At 37.9% G+C, this 19,447-nt stretch overlaps 1 protein-coding gene across 2 annotated transcripts in view; it reads right to left on the reverse strand.

Moving 5' to 3' along the window:
- Positions 1–3,890, reverse strand: part of LOC140177018 (uncharacterized) — a 28,958-nt gene extending 25,068 nt beyond the window's left edge. For both annotated transcript variants that reach the window (XM_072209177.1, XM_072209176.1), the window contains exon 1: positions 2,622–3,890. In XM_072209177.1, coding sequence (XP_072065278.1) covers positions 2,622–3,273 — 652 coding nt within the window. In that variant the 5' untranslated portion in view covers positions 3,274–3,890. The remainder of the gene's footprint in view (positions 1–2,621) is intronic.
- Positions 3,891–19,447: the final 15,557 nt, after the last annotated feature.

Here is a 19,447-nt window from a genome sequence, read left to right on the forward strand (position 1 = left end):
AGGGGGAAAGGAAAAGGGTACGCGAAGGGGAGGAGGGGGAGGGGGGAAGGGGAAAAGGGGAAGGAAGAGAGGGAAGGGGGAAGGGGAAGGGGAAGAGGGGAGGGGAGACGGAAGCGGCGGCAACACAATGACCACTCACCACCACCGTCGCGTCTTCTCCATCTTCGCGGGCTCCCTCTCTCTTCGGCGCGATGCGACGACCTCCACCTCGCGGTGGGACGAGGCTGAGCGGCAGCTGGGCGCGACGCATTCCTCACCTCGACGATGACGCATGTAACGGTGACGACTCCTCCCCCTTGGTCACTGGCTCGCGTCCCTATCTCCCTCTCCCTTGGGTGCGACATGATGGCAACAGCCACGCGTGTGACGGCGGTGACTCCTCCCCCCTTGGTCATTGGCTCGCCATCATCCCTTCTTGTCCCTCTCTTTTCTGCTTCTGCTTGAGCTTCTACTTCTGCTTCTTCGACTTCTGTGTCTTCTTCTGCTTCTTCTGCTTCTGCTTCTGCTTCTGTCTTTGCTTCCAATTCTAATTTTGATTTGTTATTTTTTTTATTTTATTGTTGTTGTGTGTTGATTCTGTTTTTGAATTTGATGTTGTTTAATCTAATTTGGTGTTCTTGAATCTAATTTGGTGTATTTGGTGGTGGTAATAAAAATGCTCATGGTGGTGGTAAAGGTGCTGATGGTGGTGGAGGCTATTTTTGTCCATAAAAAATTAAAAGAACGATTTTAATACGAAATAAAACGTTTAGGATAATTCTAAATCAAAAATTATGTGAGGGATGCTTTCGATTCCAACCCTAAACTTTATGGACCAAAATAATACTTATCCCATAAATAAACAAGGAAAGAATGAGTAGCTGAGCCCACCATTCAGGCTTTTTTATTTAAACAAAATAAAAACAAAATCAATATTACCAAATTTTTCTAAATTTCAAAACATGAATCTCCTATTTCTATTAATATATAAATCATTCTAGGGTTTTGTACTTTTGATAATATGTAAATTACTATACTCCAAGACCATAAATATCCCAAGATTTTGAACTTTTCAAATTGAATATAACTCGTTTTAGTTAAAGAGTAACATGGTTTATAGTGTTTTTCACCTAAAACACCATGGAGTAGTATGATTTACGTGCAAAAAGGTAACTCATAGTACCCTAGCACGATTTATATGCAAATGGCATAACACACAATACATTAGCAAAATTTACAGCGTTTATAATTTTTTTTTCACCTATTTTTTTTAGGTTAAACTTTAAACTAATTCATTTTAAACAAAAATTTGTAAACAGAAAAGAGACTGCGAATAATGTAAAGTAGACTTAAATTAGATAAGTATAATTTCTTTAATTTGATGAAAAAATTATTATATTTTTTAATTAAATTTGATACAAAGTTTCTTTCTTTTTTTTCGTCACCTATTTTTTATTAAATTTTAAGCTAATTCATTAAAAATTTGTAAAAAGAACACAAATTTTTAAAATAACACAAAAATTTTGCAAAAATAACATATACATAAAATTTTAAAAAATATAATATAAATTATAACTAAACAAAGACACTACACTATTGATAGAAGAAAAATTGAAAGACTTATTTATCAAAAAGTACTAGTTTTTAAAAGTTGAAAAATAAATACTTAATTAAAAATTTGGTTTAAAAAAAATTATTCATTTAGAACTAATAATATTAATTTTTGGCCATTTTATGTTACATTTTATTTTAGTTAGATTAAATAATATTTATACAAATAATTAGACATGTAGCATTTATTTTTAAATATGTCAAATATTTGTTATTAAATCTTTTTAACACAAAAAAAATATTAAAATACATTTTCTTCTAATATAAGACACTTATTATAAAAATATGTGTGTATGTACAGAGGCTAACTATTTTTCTTGCATCTGAATCAATATAATTTTTTTTATTAAAAAAATTACGTAAATATTAAAATTTAGTTTTATTTTTTTTGGTTATTTTTTTTAATTAATACAATATTTTTTTTAATATTCTTTTATACATATTATTATTTTTATAAAATTCTTTACTTTTTTTGTTTATATAAATTTTTTTGACCGTTATTGTTATTTTATTTTTATGGAATAATTTTTTTTATTTTATATTATGATTCTATTAATTCTATTAAAATATTAAAGAGTATTAAGAATATTAAAAAGTATTAAAATTTATTTAAATATTTTAAATAAAATTATAAAATAATATAAAATTTAATATTTATTTAAAATTTTATACGTAAATCGTATTAGGATAATGTGAGTTATTTTTTTGCATATAAAACATGCTACACCATAATATTTTAAGTGAAAAACATTATAAATTATACTATTCAGAGATAAATTATATTCATTTTAAAAAGTTCAAAATTCTGGAATGATTTATGTATATTTTTAAAATAAATTTAATGCATAAATGTTTTTAAGATGTGGTGATTTATATACTATCAAAAACTTTGAAGATTTACCCTTTAAAATTTGGTTTAGGGGAATATAATAATATTAATTTTTTTTATTTTATCTAAAAAAAAAACCCACCAATCACCGTACACGAAAGGTAAAAGAGCGTATAATATATTTAGTTATTTAATACTATACCTCGATCGGCACTATCAAAGATGGGAAAAAGGACCCTCTCCTCCATCTGGGCATGCTCCATCATCACCTCCAACAACTGACAGTAGCTCTTCGAAAACTTCCTCACCTCCATCCTCCAACTCCCGACCTTCGGATCAACGGCTCTCCTCCCTCCACGTCTCGCCAGATCCTCCGCCCACCTCACCATCCTCTCCAGATGCCACGTCATGCTCTTGTGCTGCATCTTCGTCATCCTCACCATCAACGACGTCGTTTCCACCTCACCCTTGCTTACCACTGCCGCCATTGCTGTTGGCGCATATGCCTGTGGCGGCGCTGATGACAGCCCAGGGAACCGCGAGTCTATAAACCTCAGTAGTGCGTCGCGGGAGCCCGTCACGCCTTCCGATCTCACCTGGACCGTCGTCGTGATCTCGTTGTCTGTGCAGTCAGGTACTCTGCTACGCGCCGCCGTCGACGTCGTCGATGCCGGAGGCAAGAACCTTCTGTCGGAGGGGATGGAATTTGTTGAAACGGATGCCAACCGAACATATGCGTTGAGAATGCTCTCCGGCGAGCCGCGTAATCGAACCGCATGGTACGATGTTGAGCCTTCGTGGGGTACGATCTCCGCCGTTAATTTTTCCGACCTCCTTAAACAGTTTCCCATCATAGAAGTGGGAAAACAAGAAAAAAAGAACAAACAAACAGTCAAGAGCTGGACGAGAATGAGGTTGTAAAATTGCAATTAACGAAAATTAGCGGTAAGGAAAACAGGGAAGTGTGTTAGATTAGAACGACAGGTGTGTTGACAGAAGCATCATTTTGGCAGAAGTGAGAGTGAAAAGGAAAATCGTTGAAATATTAGAAACTGGGATTAAACGGGAAAGGGACAAGTTGATTGGATTCTTCAAAGATAAAATGAAAAGTGTGGGACTAGCTTGGAGTGGGTTCGGTCGCTTGCAAGAGAAGCGAGGAATCGTGAACGTGCTGTGATACTGTTTTGCGGTGGCGTGGTGCTTTTAGTAGTTCGGGTAGATGGAAAGTATATTTCCATTTACTTTTTGGACCAACGCCATTTGACAAATCTCCAAGTTGCAACATGCCTCGGGGTAATAGAAATTTAGAATAGGATAGTAAATTCGGAGTACTTGCAAAAGTAAAATAATATACTAGCTCTTCGGGTCATTGTAATTGTTACGATATGGATGTCTATATCCATTGAATGTCTACTGTCTATTTAGCATTATTCTTTTCTGTATTCAAGTACTATTGGAAAGTACAAGCATTAAAGAATATGCGGTGCATGTTTTTTAACCTTTAAAAAAGTAAACCTTGAACTTGTATAAATAAAAGAATGATCTTAGGCTTTATACACAGTAACAATAAACAAATGCAATTCTCTCTCTCTTTACTTTTAATACTTCTTTCTATCTTTATATATATATATACACATTACAACATATAATATTATTATATATATATATATATATAAATTATTATTGAGCTAATTATATTATTGCTAGAGTCTTCTATTTATACATCTTTATTTTATATTTAATATATCTTTTATTTATTTTACAACACGTTATCAGCACGAGACTTTGATCAAAATTTTAGGAAGACTCAGGTAACAAATTTTCATTATGTCGAAATTCTCTCATCTTGAATTCAATGCTCTTGATATATCTAGAAACAATTATTTATCATGGATATTAGATGCTGAAATTCATCTTGATTCAATGGATCTTGGAGATACCATTAAGGCTGAAAATAATGCATCCCAGAAGGATAAAGCCAAAGCCATGATTTTTCTTCGTCGTCATATTGACGAAGGATTGAAAAATGAATATCTTACATTAAAAGATCTTGCAGATCTTTGGAAAGACCTTGAAGAAAGGTATAATCATCAGAAAACGGTGATACTTCCTCAAGCTCGATATGAATGGATGCACTTGCGTCTACAAGATTTTAAATCCATAAATGAATATAATTCTGCAATGTTTCGAATCACCTCACGAATGAAATTATGTGGGGAAAAAATCACTGATCATGATATGTTGGAGAAAACTTTCTCAACCTTCCATGCCTCGAATGTGCTCCTACAGTAGCAGTATCGAGAAAAGGGTTTAAAAAATATTCTGAGTTAATTTCTTGCCTTCTTGTTGCTGAACGCAACAATGAGTTGCTATTGAAAAATCATGAAGCGCGCCGCCCCATTTCCTGAAGTAAATGCGGCAAATTACCCCAGAAGAGGTAAATGGCAAGCTTTTAATAACAAGAAAAATTATGGAAGAAAAAGAAATTATATTCAAAAGAGAGGATCTCACCAGAAGTGGGATAAAGAAAGAAATATCGAGCAGAATAAATCAACAGAGGATAAGTGTTTTCGTTGTGGTGGAAAGGGCCATTGGTCACGTACCTGCCGTACCCCAAGGCACCTTGTCGATCTTTACCCGGCATCTTTGAAAAAGGATGACAAGGGAAAAGAATCAAATTTCGTTTCAAATGATGCTGAAAATTCCACCACTCATTATGATGTATCTGATTTATTCATCAAACAACATACACAAGAAAGATCTTGAAGAGATTTTATATGGATAAGTCACATCCATTAAGTACCCCAATGATCGTAAGATCTTTGAATGTGGAAAATGATCAATTCCGTCCTAAAGAAGAAAATGAAGATATCCTTGGTCCAGAAGTACCATATCTTAGTGCCATTGGAGCGCTAATGTATCTTGCTAATAATACACGACCCGATATATCATTTGCTGTGAATTTACTAGCAAGGTATAGTTCCTCTCCAACCAGAAGACACTGGAGTGGAATCAAGCAAATCTTTCGATATCTTCATGGGACGGTTGATATGGGATTGTTTTATCCATATGGATCCAAGTCACAATTAGTTGGCTATGCAAATGCTGGATACTTGTCTGATCCACATAAAGGGAGATCTCAAACAGGATATCTGTTCACATATGGAGGTACAGCTATATCATGGAGGTCCACAAAACAGACGATTGTTGCAACATCTTCTAATCATGCCGAAATACTAGCGATTCATGAAACTAGTCGCGAGTGTTTTTGGCTCAGAAGTCTGATTCAATATATTCTGTCATCATGTGGACTGATTGATCATAAAATAGCTCCAATTGTTCTGTTTGAAGATAATACAGCATGCATTGCTCAACTTAAGGGTGGATACATCAAAGGTGATAGAACAAAGCATATTTCTCCCAAATTCTTCTTCACTCATGATCTCCAAAATCAAGGGACAATTGATGTCCAACAGATCCGCTCAAGTGACAATCTGGCAGATTTATTTACAAAGTCACTCCCAAAATCCTCCTTTGAAAGATTGGTACATGAGATTGGGATGTGCCGATTTCGAGACATTAAATGATGTCGGCATGAGGGGGAGACTGTACTCTTTTTCCCTTGGTCAGGTTTTTTCTCATTGGGTTTTTCTTGACAAGGTTTTTAATGAGGCAGTTCTCATCACAAAGGATATTGTACTCTTTTTCCTTCACTAAGGTTTTTTTCCATTGAGTTTTTCTTTAGTAAGATTTTAATGAGGCATAATCCTAAATGGACATCCAAGGGGGAGTGTTATGATATGGATGTCCATATCCATTCAATGTCTATTTAGCATTATTCTTTCCTGTATTCAAGTACTATCGGAAAGTACAAGCATTAAAGAATGTGTGGTGCATGCTTTCCAACCTTTGAAAAAGTGAACCTTGAACTTGTATAAATAGAGGAACGATCTTAGGCTTTATACACAGTAACAATAAACAAATGTAATTCTCTCTCTCTCTTTACTTTTAATACTTCTTTCTATCTTTATATATATACACATTACAACATATATTATTATTATTATTATTATTATTATTATTATTATTATTATTATTATTATTATTATTTTATATATATATATATATATAAATCATTATTGAGCTAATTATATTAATGCTAGAGTCTTCTATTTATACATCTTTTTTTATATTTAATATATCTTTTATTTATTTTACAACAGTAATTTTGGTTTTAAAATTGTTTGCGATTTTTTTCTCTTTTCGTTAATTTCTAACTAATGAAAAATGGTCTGTATTTAATAAGTACATTCATCTTGAGTATTTGTGATGTGCACAGATTAATAATTTTAAATATGATTTTATATGTGGCACAAATATTTTTAAAATTTATTTAGTGTAATTTTAGTGTCTTTATTTTATAATTTGTTCATATTCTGACTTAACACTGTGGTCCAGGTTCAAGTAAGCCAAAAAGATCCAAGTAAGTCAAAAAGGCTCAATCTAAAGGTTGACCTTAACACCTAACTAACCTCTCATGAAAGAGGTCGGGTTTGAGATGAGCCGGCAGATAACACTTATTTAAATAAGTTACTGCCTCCTAAAATCTCGCATCCACTTCCAGAAGCAATATCTCAACAGTCCTAAGATAAAAGGACAATTATCCACCTTCAGAAGTAGAACTACTTCAACGGTGGTTATTGGATCAGCATTATAAATACACTGACACCCCTCAGGTATCTCTAAGTTCTAATACTCTCCTAAACCTGCTTACCCTCTTTGCTAACTTAGGCATTGGGGTGTCTTTGCAGGTACCACCCCCATTCCTCAAAACATACAACTCGGATGGAGGCTCCCGAACGTGAACAAGTCGGAGATCCCCTTTCCATTGGCGTCTGGGCTAATCTTTCCAGCCCAATTTACCCATCTCAGGTTACCTACGTAACATTGGCACCAATGTCGGGGACCTGGGAGATCAACGCATGATGGTGGATGACATGGTAGAAATTGGCGAGTTAAGAAATTATTATAAAAGATACGTTGCAAGTACAGTTCTTAACCAACCGAAATTCCGTTTATCAATTTAGAAGGGGTTGTCACAAAAATTAGAATTAAAATACTGGGAGTATGAATCCCAGGTCGTCTCCCAACGAGTTGCAGAAATGTGTGCTATTTTATTAATCAGATGTTTTCTAAAATGGTTTGAGTTGACAAACGAGAAATTAAATTAGAGAATTTATGTAATTTAAATAAAAACCTTGACTGGGAGTAGATTAGTTGGAAGCCCTATTCTTGCTGGAGTACTCTCAAGATTAATTAATGATTGAAGGTTGTTCTGCTTAGTTATCCCTTACTAGGTAGAGGAAAGTCAAGCAAGTTGGAAAGCTATTTCTAGTTACAAGTCCTAATCCTCTCCCTTGGGAAGGACTAGTGTCAATGACTAGAGGGCGATCCAACAATAAACCCAATTACAATTTTTCTCTTGAGTAATCGAACTCAAGGTTTCCTTTTAATCATCTCTCAATCATGTTATGGAACTACTCGCTCATTATGAATGTAAACTTCATAACATAAGAAAGGAAAATAAAGAAAGACATGATAAATAATAATTAAAAGATCAATTAAAAATAAAAATAGTTCCTGTATTAATGTATTCTAAAAATAATCCAATAGTAATTCTGAATAAATTGAAGACATGGAAGAGAAAGAGACAAGTAAGGAAACAAACTAGAATGACGAAATCTTGGCGGAGGTAATAACTCTTCTCAATATCCCAATCCAAAAAGCAATAAATCAAAATCCTAAGAACTATGAATGTGTAGAGAGAAAACCTAGAGGAGGAGTAAAATCAGATCTAAAACTAAAATTATGTGGAATGAACGTTGTGTTCTGTCTTTGCATGTTCCCTGGCTCTAATATGCTTTTCTGGGCCGAAAATTGGGTCAAAACAGGGCCCAAAATTGCCCTCAGCGAATTCTGCAGATTCTGCAGATCGCGCATGTCACGTGATCGCGTCATCCAGGTGTTCGCGTCATCCAGCGTTTTGCCTTACCACGCGTGCGCGTTGTCCACGCCTTCGCGTCACTGGTGCAGTTTCCAATCCGCGCGGTCGCGTGAGCCATGCGTCCGCGTCACTGCAATTTCCTCTATATCGCGCGGTCGCGTGAGCCATGCGCCCGCGTCACTTCTCGCTGGTCATCTCCTTAATTTCTTGTGTTCCTTCCATTTTTGCAAACTTCCTTTCTAATCTCCAAGTCATTCATGCCCTATAAAGCCTGAAGCACTTAACACACAGATCACGGCATCGAATGGAGTAAAGGAGAATTAAAATACAAAATTAAAAGTCTCTAGGAAGTAAGTTTTCAACCATAAAGTATTTTTAGGAAGGAATTATAAATGCATGCTTATTTAATGAATAAGTGGGTAAAGATTTGATAAAACCACACAATTAAACACAATATAAACCATAAAATAGTGGTTTATCAATCTCCCCACACTTAGATATTAGCATGTCCTCATGCTTAGTTGAAAGAGATAAAATAAATGAGTAGGAACATGTAAAACTCATGCAATGCAATGCAACCTATATATATGAATGCAACTATATGATTCTTGTCTACCTGGTTAAAAGTAAATAAGCTCTTTGAGTGCGGTATTTGTAACCCACTAACTTACCGGCAAGTGCACCGGGTCATACCAAGTAATACCTTACGTGAGTAAGGGTCGATCCCACGAGAATTGATGGATTAAGCAACAATAGTATTTGATAGGCTTAGTTAGACAAACAGAAAAGAGTAATTGAGAGTTCAAAAGCATTAAACAATAAAGAAGAGTTTGAAGACAGGCAGGCGAATAGGTAAGGAATAAAATATTGAGAAAGCAGTTAAGGCTTCAGAGTTATCTATTTTTTGGATTGACTTTTCTTATTAACTAATTTTAATCATGTAAGATTTAATTCATGGCAAACTATTTGTGACTAGACCCTAATTCCTTAGATCTTCCTAGTCTCCTCTAAAATTCATCAACACCAATTCCTTGGTCAATTAATTCCAATTAGAATGTGATGATCAAATTCCAGTTTATATGCCACAAGAATCCTAATTATCCAAAAATAAAGGGATTATATGTCACGTATCTTGTTAAATACAAACAATTAGAAATTCAGGATAATATGTTTCAAGCTATTGTTCAAGTAAAGAGCTTTTCCAAGTTATACAAGAACTCAATTAGAATATGGGTCATACTTCCGTTCCACCCAAAAGAAGGAAAACAATTATTGAAATATAAATTAAAACATGAATTAAAATAGAAAAATAATATTATTAATCCATACAGTAGACAGAGCTCTTAACCTTAACAATGGAGGATTAGTTGCTCATGGAATATGGAATGTAAATTTTGTATGGAATAATGTTGTGGAATGTTCTTCTGGAACCACCCTATTGGGATCCCTTTTATAACTAATCCTAATAATTTCAAAATCAAATTTCTAAAATTAAAATTAAAATAATATCTTTTCCTAAAATAAGATTTGAATTTAAATTCTAATTAATTAACAAGTCTTCAGCTGATGGGTGGGGACCACTTGATTTGTCCCTTCTGCAGCTTCTAATCTGTGATTTCTGGGCTAAGAACTGGGTCAAAACAGCCCAGAAATCGCCCCCAGCATTTTTCTGCATTTTCTGCACGTGGCGCATGTTACGCGTACGCGTCGGTCACGCGCACGGGTCGATGGTCCTTTTTCGCGAGTCACGCGGACGCGTCGGTCACGCGTTCGCGTCATTTGTGCAGATTCCAGTCCACGCGTTCGCGTCAGGCACGCGATTGCGTCATTGCGATTTCCTCCATTCCGCGCGGTCGCGTGAGCCATGTGTCTGCGTCGGTATTCGCTGGTCATCTCCTTGGTTTCTTCTCTTTCTCTGCAGAAACTTCATCAAATCCATCCGAATGCTACCTAAAATGAATAAAATTGCACAAAATTCAAAATAGCATCCATAGTGGCTAAAATATAATTAATTCTTAATTAAACTCAACAAGTTAGATGCAAATTTACTAGGAAAAGATAGGAAAGATGCTCACGCATCACAACACCAAACTTAAACTGTTACTTGTCCTCAAGCAACCAAAAACTAATATAAGCTTAGGATGTGAATTTGCATGAGAATGAGAGTTCGATTAAGCTCATGTCTCTTCTTATAATGGGGTTTACAACTGCAATCCTGAACAGTTTTGGTATCTCACTTTATCCTTTGAAGTTCAGAATGATTGGCATCCATAGGAACTCAGAATTCAGATAGTGTTATTGATTCTCCTTGTTCAGTATGTTGATTCTTGAACACAGCTACTTTATGAGTCTTGGCCATGACCCTAAGCACTTTGTTTTCCAGTATTACCACTGGATACATAAATGCCACAGACACATAACTGGGTGAACCTTTCCAGATTGTGACTCAGCTTTGCTGGAGTCCCCAGTTAGAGGTGCCCAGAGTTCTTAAGCACACTCTTTTTGCTTTGGATCATGACTTTAACCGCTCAGTCTCAAGCTTTTCACTTGACACCTTCATGCCACAAGCACATGGTTAGGGACAGCTTGATTTAGCCGCTTAGGCCAGGATTTTATTCCTTTGGGCCCTCCTATCCATTAATGCTCAAAGCCTTAGATCCTTTTAACCCTTGCCTTTTAGTTAAAAGGGTTATTGGCTTTTTCTGCTTGCTTTTTCTTTTTCTTTTTCTTTATTTTATTATTATTCTTTTTTTTCGCAAGCTTTGTGTTTTTTACTGCTTTTTCTTGCTTCAAGAATCAATTTTATGATTTTAACATTCATAAACTTCACTATAAAAAATATGAATTGTTCAAGCATTCATTCAGAATCACAGAAAATACCACCACATCTAAGTAAATGAGACTACTCTAAAAATTAAATTCAAATTCTCATGCACTACATCTGTTCTTCTTTCTTTTTGATTTCAAGCTTAGTGGGCAATACATGCGACATCTTTCAGAATTAAAGCACTTAACAGAAAAATTAAACTATAACCTATGAATCTAATAGTAAAGGATCATGCAGCAAACAAAGCAAACTAGCAGAAATCGGAACATTCATAATAAAAGCGAGAAGGAAAAAAATGAAAGGAACTCAACCACCTTAGTTATCTGAGCGGTCATTTTATTCTTCAGGTTGTGCTCCTTTGTGAAGATGATTTGCCTCCCTTTTGGTGCCATAGGAATAAACAGAAAACCCTTAAGCGAAGCGTCAACACCAAACTTAAAGGTTTGCTTATCCTCAAGCAAAGAAGAACTGAAAATAGAAAGAAACAAATATTATTATGAAAGAAAAAAAATAAGAGGATAAAAGAATAAGCGAGAATAGGGATTGGGAGAGAGAGAGAGAAAGAAAACTGGGCAGCGCAAATGACGCGTTCGCGTACGGCACGCGATCGCGTATGTCGCGCATTCTTCATAATGACGCGTTAGCGTCAGGCACGCGTCCGCGTGCCCTGGATTTTGTGCGATTCGCGCGAAGCCAGTCTTGCGCCCGCGTGACTTTTTGTTCGCATGGCTTGGGAGCCAAATTTTCATACGACGCGTTCGCATCGTGCACGCGCTTGCGTGGATGGCCATATGTGCAACTGACGCGAACGCGTCAGTCACGCGTCCGCGTGACCAAATTTGTGCTTTTAGCACACTTCTTGCCCCAAGCCGGCACAACTCTCTGTCCAAACGCTCTTTTATGTCGAATTTGCAGGTCACACGTTCATATCGGTGACGCGCCCGTGTGAATGGCGAAAAATCACAAACGAGGCGAACGCGTGGGGTACGCGTTCGCGTGGGATCGTTTGTGCGAAAGGCATGAGTCCAGCGCCACTCCCGCGCAACTCTCTGTCAATTTTTATTTTTTACGCACACATGATTGTCGCGTTCGCGTCAATGACGCTTGCGCGTCGTGTGCCTCCCTCGCTTTTTTTTTTGAAATATAGCTTGAGGTGTTCGGTTCCTGGAATAACATAGCTGCATGATCAGAAAATTAGTGAGAACTTAATAAAAATTAAATAAGTAAGAAAACTATTACTACGAAAAATAACTAAGGATACGAAATTATCGGGTTGCCTCCCGACAAGCGCTTCTTTAACGTCACTAGCTTGACGGTCAGCTCTGCTAGTTTAGCAGATGAGTGGACCTCTGGCGATCAATCTTGCCTCCAAGATAGTGCTTCAACCTCTGGTCATTCACTGTAAATTTCCTGTCAGAATTCTCTTCCTGTATTTCCACATGACCGTACGGTGAAGCTCTGGTAACCACAAATGGTCCTGACCACCGGGATTTCAGCTTTCCGGGAAAGAATTTAAGCCTTGAATTGTATAGAAGCACTCTCTGTCCTGGCTCAAAGACTCTGATGGCTATCTTCTTGTCATGAAATAGATTAGTTCTCTCCTTATAGAGCTTGGCATTCTCATAGGCTGAGTATCTGAATTCATCAAGCTCATTCAACTGAAGCATTCGCTTAATTCCTGCAGCTTCTGAATTAAGGTTCAACTACCTGATTGCCCAGTAAGCATTATGCTCCAGTTCGACTGGCAAGTGACAGGCTTTGCCATAGACCAACTGATAAGGGGACATGCCAATAGGAGTCTTGTACGCTGTCCGGTATGCCCAGAGAGCATCATCAAGCTTCCTAGACCAGTCCTTTCTTGAAATACTGATAGTCTTCTCTAAAATTCTCTTAAGTTCCCTGTTGGAAACTTCAACCTATCCACTTGTCTAAGGGTGATAGGGGGTTGCCACTTTATGACGGACTCCATATCTATGCAGAAGAGAGTCCAACTGTCTGTTACAGAAGTGACTTCCTCCATCACTAATGAATGTCCTTGGGACACCAAACCGGCTGAAGATATATCTTTGAAGAAAGCTCATTACCACTTTGGCGTCATTGGTGGGCAAAGCCACAGCTTCCACCCACTTGGACACATAGTCGTCTGCCACTAGAATATAGTTGTTTGAATGTGAGGGTGGGAAAGGTCCCATGAAATCAATACCCCACACATCAAATAACTCAACCTCAAGAATCCCCTGCTGTGGCATTTCATGGTTGGCAGGAAGATTCGTGGCTTTTTCACATCTGTCACAGTGCTTTACAAATGCTCTTGAGTCTCTGAAGAGAGTCGGCCAGTAAAACTCGCTCTGAAGGACCTTTGTAGCTGTCCTTTCACCACCAAAGTGGCCTCCATACTCAGAACCATGACAGTGCCAAAGAATCTGTTGTTTTTCTTCATCTGGAACACACCTCTGGATAATTCTATCTGAACACCTTTTAAAAAGGTATGATTCCTCCCAAATGTAGTACTTTGCATCAGTCAATAGCTTCTTCACTTGTTGCCTACTGTACTCCCTTGGGATAAAATTCATGGCCTTATAATTTGCAATGTCTGTAAACCATGGAGCCTGCTGAATGAGGAACAATTGCTCATCCAAAAATGTCTCAGTTACAGCTGTGGGTGGTTGTACTTCTGCTTCAGGCTTAATTCTGGAGAGATGGTCAGCTACTTGATTTTCTGACCCTTTCCGGTCTTTTATCTCAATATCAAACTCCTGAAGGAGCAACACCCATCTGATTAATCTTGGTTTAGAATCCTGCTTGGTTAGAAGGTACTTCCAAGCAGCATGGTCAGTATAAACAATAACCTTAGAACCAAGTAAATAGGACCTAAACTTATCAACAACATACACAACAGCTAATAATTCCTTTTTTGTAGTTGTGTAATTCTTTTGAGCATTATTTAACACACGACTGGCATAATAAATGACATGTACAAGCTTACCATGCCTCTGTCCTAAAACAGCTCCTATAGCAAAATCACTAGCATCACACATTAATTCAAATGGTAAATCCCAGTCAGGGGGAGCTATAATGGGAGCAGAGGTAAGGTTTGCTTTTAGAGTTTCAAAAGCATGCAGACAATCAGAATCAAAGACAAAAGGAACATCAACAACCAACAGGTTGCTCAATGGTTTAGCAATTTTAGAAAAATCCTTTATAAATCTTCTATAAAATCCTGCATGACCCAAGAAACTCCTAATTGCCTTAACATTAGTTGGTGGTGGTAATTTTTCAATTACCTCCACCTTTGCTCTGTCAACCTCAATTCCCTTACTTGAAATCTGGTGTCCAAGAACAATGCCTTCTGTAACCATAAAATGGCATTTTTCCCAATTTAAAACAAGGTTTGATTCTTGATACCATTTCAAGACAAGAGATAAATGTTTAAGGTAGGATTCAAAAGAATTACCAAAAACAGAAAAGTCATCCATAAATATCTCAATAAACTTTTCAACCATATCAGAAAAAATTGAAAGCATACACCTCTGAAAAGTTGCTGGAGCATTGCAAAATCCAAATGGCATTCTCCTGTAGGCAAATACTCCAAAGGGGCATGTGAATGCTGTCTTCTCTTGATCTTGAGGGTCCACTGCTATTTGATTATATCCAGAATATCCATCTAGAAAACAATAAAAAGCATGACCATCTAATCTCTCAAGCATCTAATCAATGAAAGGGAGGGGGAAATGATCCTTCCTTGTAGCAGTGTTGAGCCTTCTGTAATCTATGCACATTCTCCATCCTGTGACTGTTCTTGTAGGAATAAGCTCATTTTTTTCATTCTTGATCACTGTCATCCCTCCTTTCTTGGGAACTACCTGCACAGGACTTACCCAAGGACTGTTAGAAATATCCCATAATTTTATTACCTCTTTTTGGACCACTTCTTTCATAGTTGGATTGAGTCTCCTTTGTAGTTGCACAACTGGTTTAGCATCATCTTCAAGAAGAATTTTGTGCATACACTTGGTTGGACTAATCCCCTTCAAGTTACTAATGGTCCATCCAAGAGCTGTTTTATGGCTCCTGAGCACTGAAATAAGTGCATCATCTTCTTCAGACTTCAGAGAAGAGCTAATAATCACTGGATATGAATCATTTCCACCCAAGAACACATATTTCAGAGAAGGGGGTAAGGGTTTAAGCTCAAGCTTGGGGGCTTCCTCCTCCTTGATTGGCGTGTTCATCAGCTCCTTTTGGGGTGGTGAATCGTCAACTTCAACTAATTCACACTCAGAAATAGGATCCAGAACATCATCAAGTACCTCAGTTTCCAGTACTTCTTGAACAAGTGGTTGAATAACATCTATTTTCATACACCCCTCAGAATCATTGGGGTGCTTGAGGGCTTCAAAAACATTTAGGACCACCTGTTCTTCATTGACCCTCAGGGTTACTTCACCCTTTTGCACATCAATCAGAGCTCTACCTGTAGCTAAAAATGGTCTACCAAGTATAATAGAGGGTTTTACCTCCTCTTCCATGTCTAATATAACAAAATCAACAGGAAAAATAAATGGTCCTACTTTAACAAGTAAATCTTCAACTACACCCATAGGTAATTTAATAGAAAGATCAGCAAGTTGAAGAGAAATACGAGTGGGTTTTACCTCCTCAATTTGAAGCTTTTTAATCACTGAAAGTGGCATGAGGTTGATGCTAGCTCCAAGATCACATAAAGCTCTCTGAATGCCGACTTCTCCAATGGTGCAAGGAATGACAAAGCTCCCTGGGTCTGGCATCTTCTCAGGAAGGGTGTGTTGAATAATAGCACTGCATTCCTTGGTTAACACCACGGTTTCTTGCTCCTTCCAATTTCCCTTGTGGGTCAACAACTCTTTCATAAATTTAGCATAGAGAGGTATTTGCTCCAGAGCCTCTGCAAAAGGGATGTTGATCTGCAGCTTCTTGAAGACATCTAAAAATTTAGAGAATTGCTTTTCTTTGGATGCCTTCTGAAGCCTTTGAGGATATGGCATTTTTGGCTTGTATTCAGGGGCCTTTGGTAAGGTGGGATAAGTGTCAAAAGAGTCAGGAAATGGGTTGTCTGTACGTTTAGGAGGGGCGTGCTCTACTTCTTCCTTCTTCTCCTCTAGAGCTTCTTTTTCAACTAGATCTTCATTGACCTTAGTCTCAAAACCAGCTACCTTACCACTTCTCAATTGAATGGCCTTGCAATCTTCTCTTGGGTTCACCATTGTATCACCAGGGAATGTATTTGAAGACCTTTCAGGTAATTGCTTGCTCATTTGACCCATTTGCACCTCCAAGTTTCTAATGGAGGCTCTGGTTTCTTGTATGAAACTCATTATCATCTCCCATTTAGAATCTTCTTGGGATTTAGAATTTGCCTGCTGAGGTGGTTGTTGTTGCTGAGACTGAAATTGGCGATTATTATAGTTGTTCTGTTGAAAACTGCCCTGAGAACTATTGTTGAAGTTCTGAGGTCTTTGAGGTTGATCTCTCCACCCAAACTTTGGGTGATTCCTCCATCCTTGGTTGTATGTCTTAGAATATAGATCATTGTTGGGATTTCTAGGACCACTCCCCATGTAATTCACCTGTTCAGAAGAGGGTTGAGCATAATCATAATTATCATTTTGCATAAAATTACCTGCCATGTCATAGGAGATTTCTTGGGGGTGGATTTTGAGTGTTGATAGCTGAGACTTGCATGCCACCCATCTGTTGAGTAAGTAGATTTATCTGCTGAGACATAAGCTTGTTCTGAGTAATAAGAGCATTAACAGCTTCCACTTCCAACACGCCTCTCTTCTGAGGGGTCTCAGAGTTCACAGAATTCCTGTTAGATGAGTATAAATATTGGTTGCTTGCATGGTCTGAGTACACTACCACCTTAGTACCAAGTAAATAGGCTCGGAATTTATCCAGAGCAAAAACAATAGCCAGCAGCTCTTTTTCAGTGGTAGTGTAATTAGACTGAGCAGCATCTAAGGTCTTAGAAGCATAAGCAATTACAAAAGGATCCTTACCTTCACACTGAGCCAGCGCCGCTCCTACTGCATGGTTGGAGGCATCACACATAATCTCAAAAGGCTAGCTCCAGTCTGGTCCTCGCATAATCAGAGCTTGAGTCAAGGCGATCTTCAGCTTATCAAACGCATTCATGCAGTCCTCACTCAGCTCGAACTCAACATCCTTCTGCAGCAGTCTGGATAAAAGCAATGCTACCTTATTGAAGTCCTTGATAAATCTCCGGTAGAAACCTGCATGGCCAAAGAACGAACGGACTTCCCTCACGGAGGAGGGGTAAAGCAAACTAGAAATTACATCTACCTTTGCTGGATCTACAGAAATACCAGTATTAGAAACAACGTGTCCTAGAACAATACATTGTTTTACCATAAAATGACATTTTTAAAAATTTAATACAAGGTTTGAACTAACACACCTGTCTAATACTCTAGCTAAACTATCCAAGAAAAGGTTAAATGAATCACCATATACACTAAAATCATCCATGAAAACTTCCATACAGCTCTCAATAAGATCTGAGAAAATACTCATCATGCACCTTTGGAAAGTAGCTGGTGCATTACACAAGCCAAAAGGCATCCTTTTGTATGCATACGTTCTAAAGGAACATGTAAAAGTAGTCTTCTCCTGATCTTCAGGAGCTATATGAATTTGAAAATAGCCTGTATAACCATCTAAGAAGCAGTAATGTGATTTACCTGACAGGTGATCAAGCATCTGATCAATAAATGGCAAGGGGTAATGATCCTTGCAAGTAGCTTGGTTGGGGCGCCTGTAATCAATGCAAACTTTTCATGAATTCTGCACTCTAGTTGCTATGAGCTCTCCATGCTCATTCTTTACTGTTGTGACTCCAGACTTCTTGGGTACCACTTGTACTGGGCTGACCCATTCACTATTTGAGATGGGGTAAATAATATCAGCTTCAAGCAGTCTGGTCACTTCTTTCTTGACAACTTCCAAGATGGTGGGATTCAATCTCCTTTGAGGTTGACGGACAGGCCTTGCTCCCTTTTCTAAAAATATCCTGTGCTCACAAACTTAAGGGCTGATGCCTACTATATCCACCAAGCTCCACCCAATTGCTTTCTTGTGTCTTCTCAGCACATTAAGCAACTGCTCCTCCTGCTGGGAAGTGAGTTCCCTTGCAATGATACCTGGGAGCTTCTGGTTGTTCTCAAGGTAAGCATACTTGAGGTGGGGTGGAAGGGGCTTTAACTCCATTTTCTGCTCATGGCTGGGCACTTGATCATCTGGAGCTAGCGATAATGGCAAAGTGTCCGCATTGTGTTCAGAGGGTTTCCCCACACTTGTATCTTGCTCCATGTGCATCTCTTCTACTTCTTCTTGGTGAAATGTAGCTACAGTCTCATCAATGATGTCGCACTGGAAGATAGAATGATCTTCCAGGGGGTGCTTCATAGCTTCATCCAGGTTGAAGCTCACTGCTCTGCCATCTATCTCAAAGGAATAAGTTCCTGAGAATGCATCCAACTTGAACTTTGAAGTCTTTAGGAATGGCCTTCCAAGCAAGATGGATGATGGTCTTCTTGAGTCCTTAGGGGTCATCTCCAAAATATAGAAGTCAATAGGAAATGTGAGCCCCTTAATGCTCACCAGCACGTCCTCAGCAATCCCAACCACTGTGATTATGCTTTTATTTGCCAAAACAAAACGAGCTGCCGACCTTTTTAAGGGAGGGAGCCTCAAAGCATCATATACAGATAATGGCATAATGCTAACACATGCACCTAAGTCACACATGCAGTCAGAAAATGTTACACCCCCAATGGTACACGTAACCATACATGGCCCTGGATCCCCACATTTTTCTAGTATGGCACCCATTAAAGCAGATATTGAGCTACCTAAGGGAATAGTCTCTAAATCCTGTATTCTATCCTTATACATGCATAAATCCTTTAAAAATTTCGCATATTTAGATACCTGGCTAATGGAATAAAAAAGGGGAATGGTTACCTCAACCTTTTTGAAGATTTCTACTATCTTTGGGTCGAGCTCCATCTGCTTTCTAGACTTCCTAGCACGGTGTGAGAAGGGGATACAGATGGCGTCTCTTGTAGCTTCAGCTTCCATTGGTGCGCTATTCTCTGGTTGAGCTGCTTCTTCTTCAGCCATGTCTTGTACTTCATCC

Source organism: Arachis hypogaea, chromosome 12 (genome assembly GCF_003086295.3).
Source record: "Arachis hypogaea cultivar Tifrunner chromosome 12, arahy.Tifrunner.gnm2.J5K5, whole genome shotgun sequence".
Classification (NCBI taxonomy): domain Eukaryota; kingdom Viridiplantae; phylum Streptophyta; class Magnoliopsida; order Fabales; family Fabaceae; genus Arachis; species Arachis hypogaea.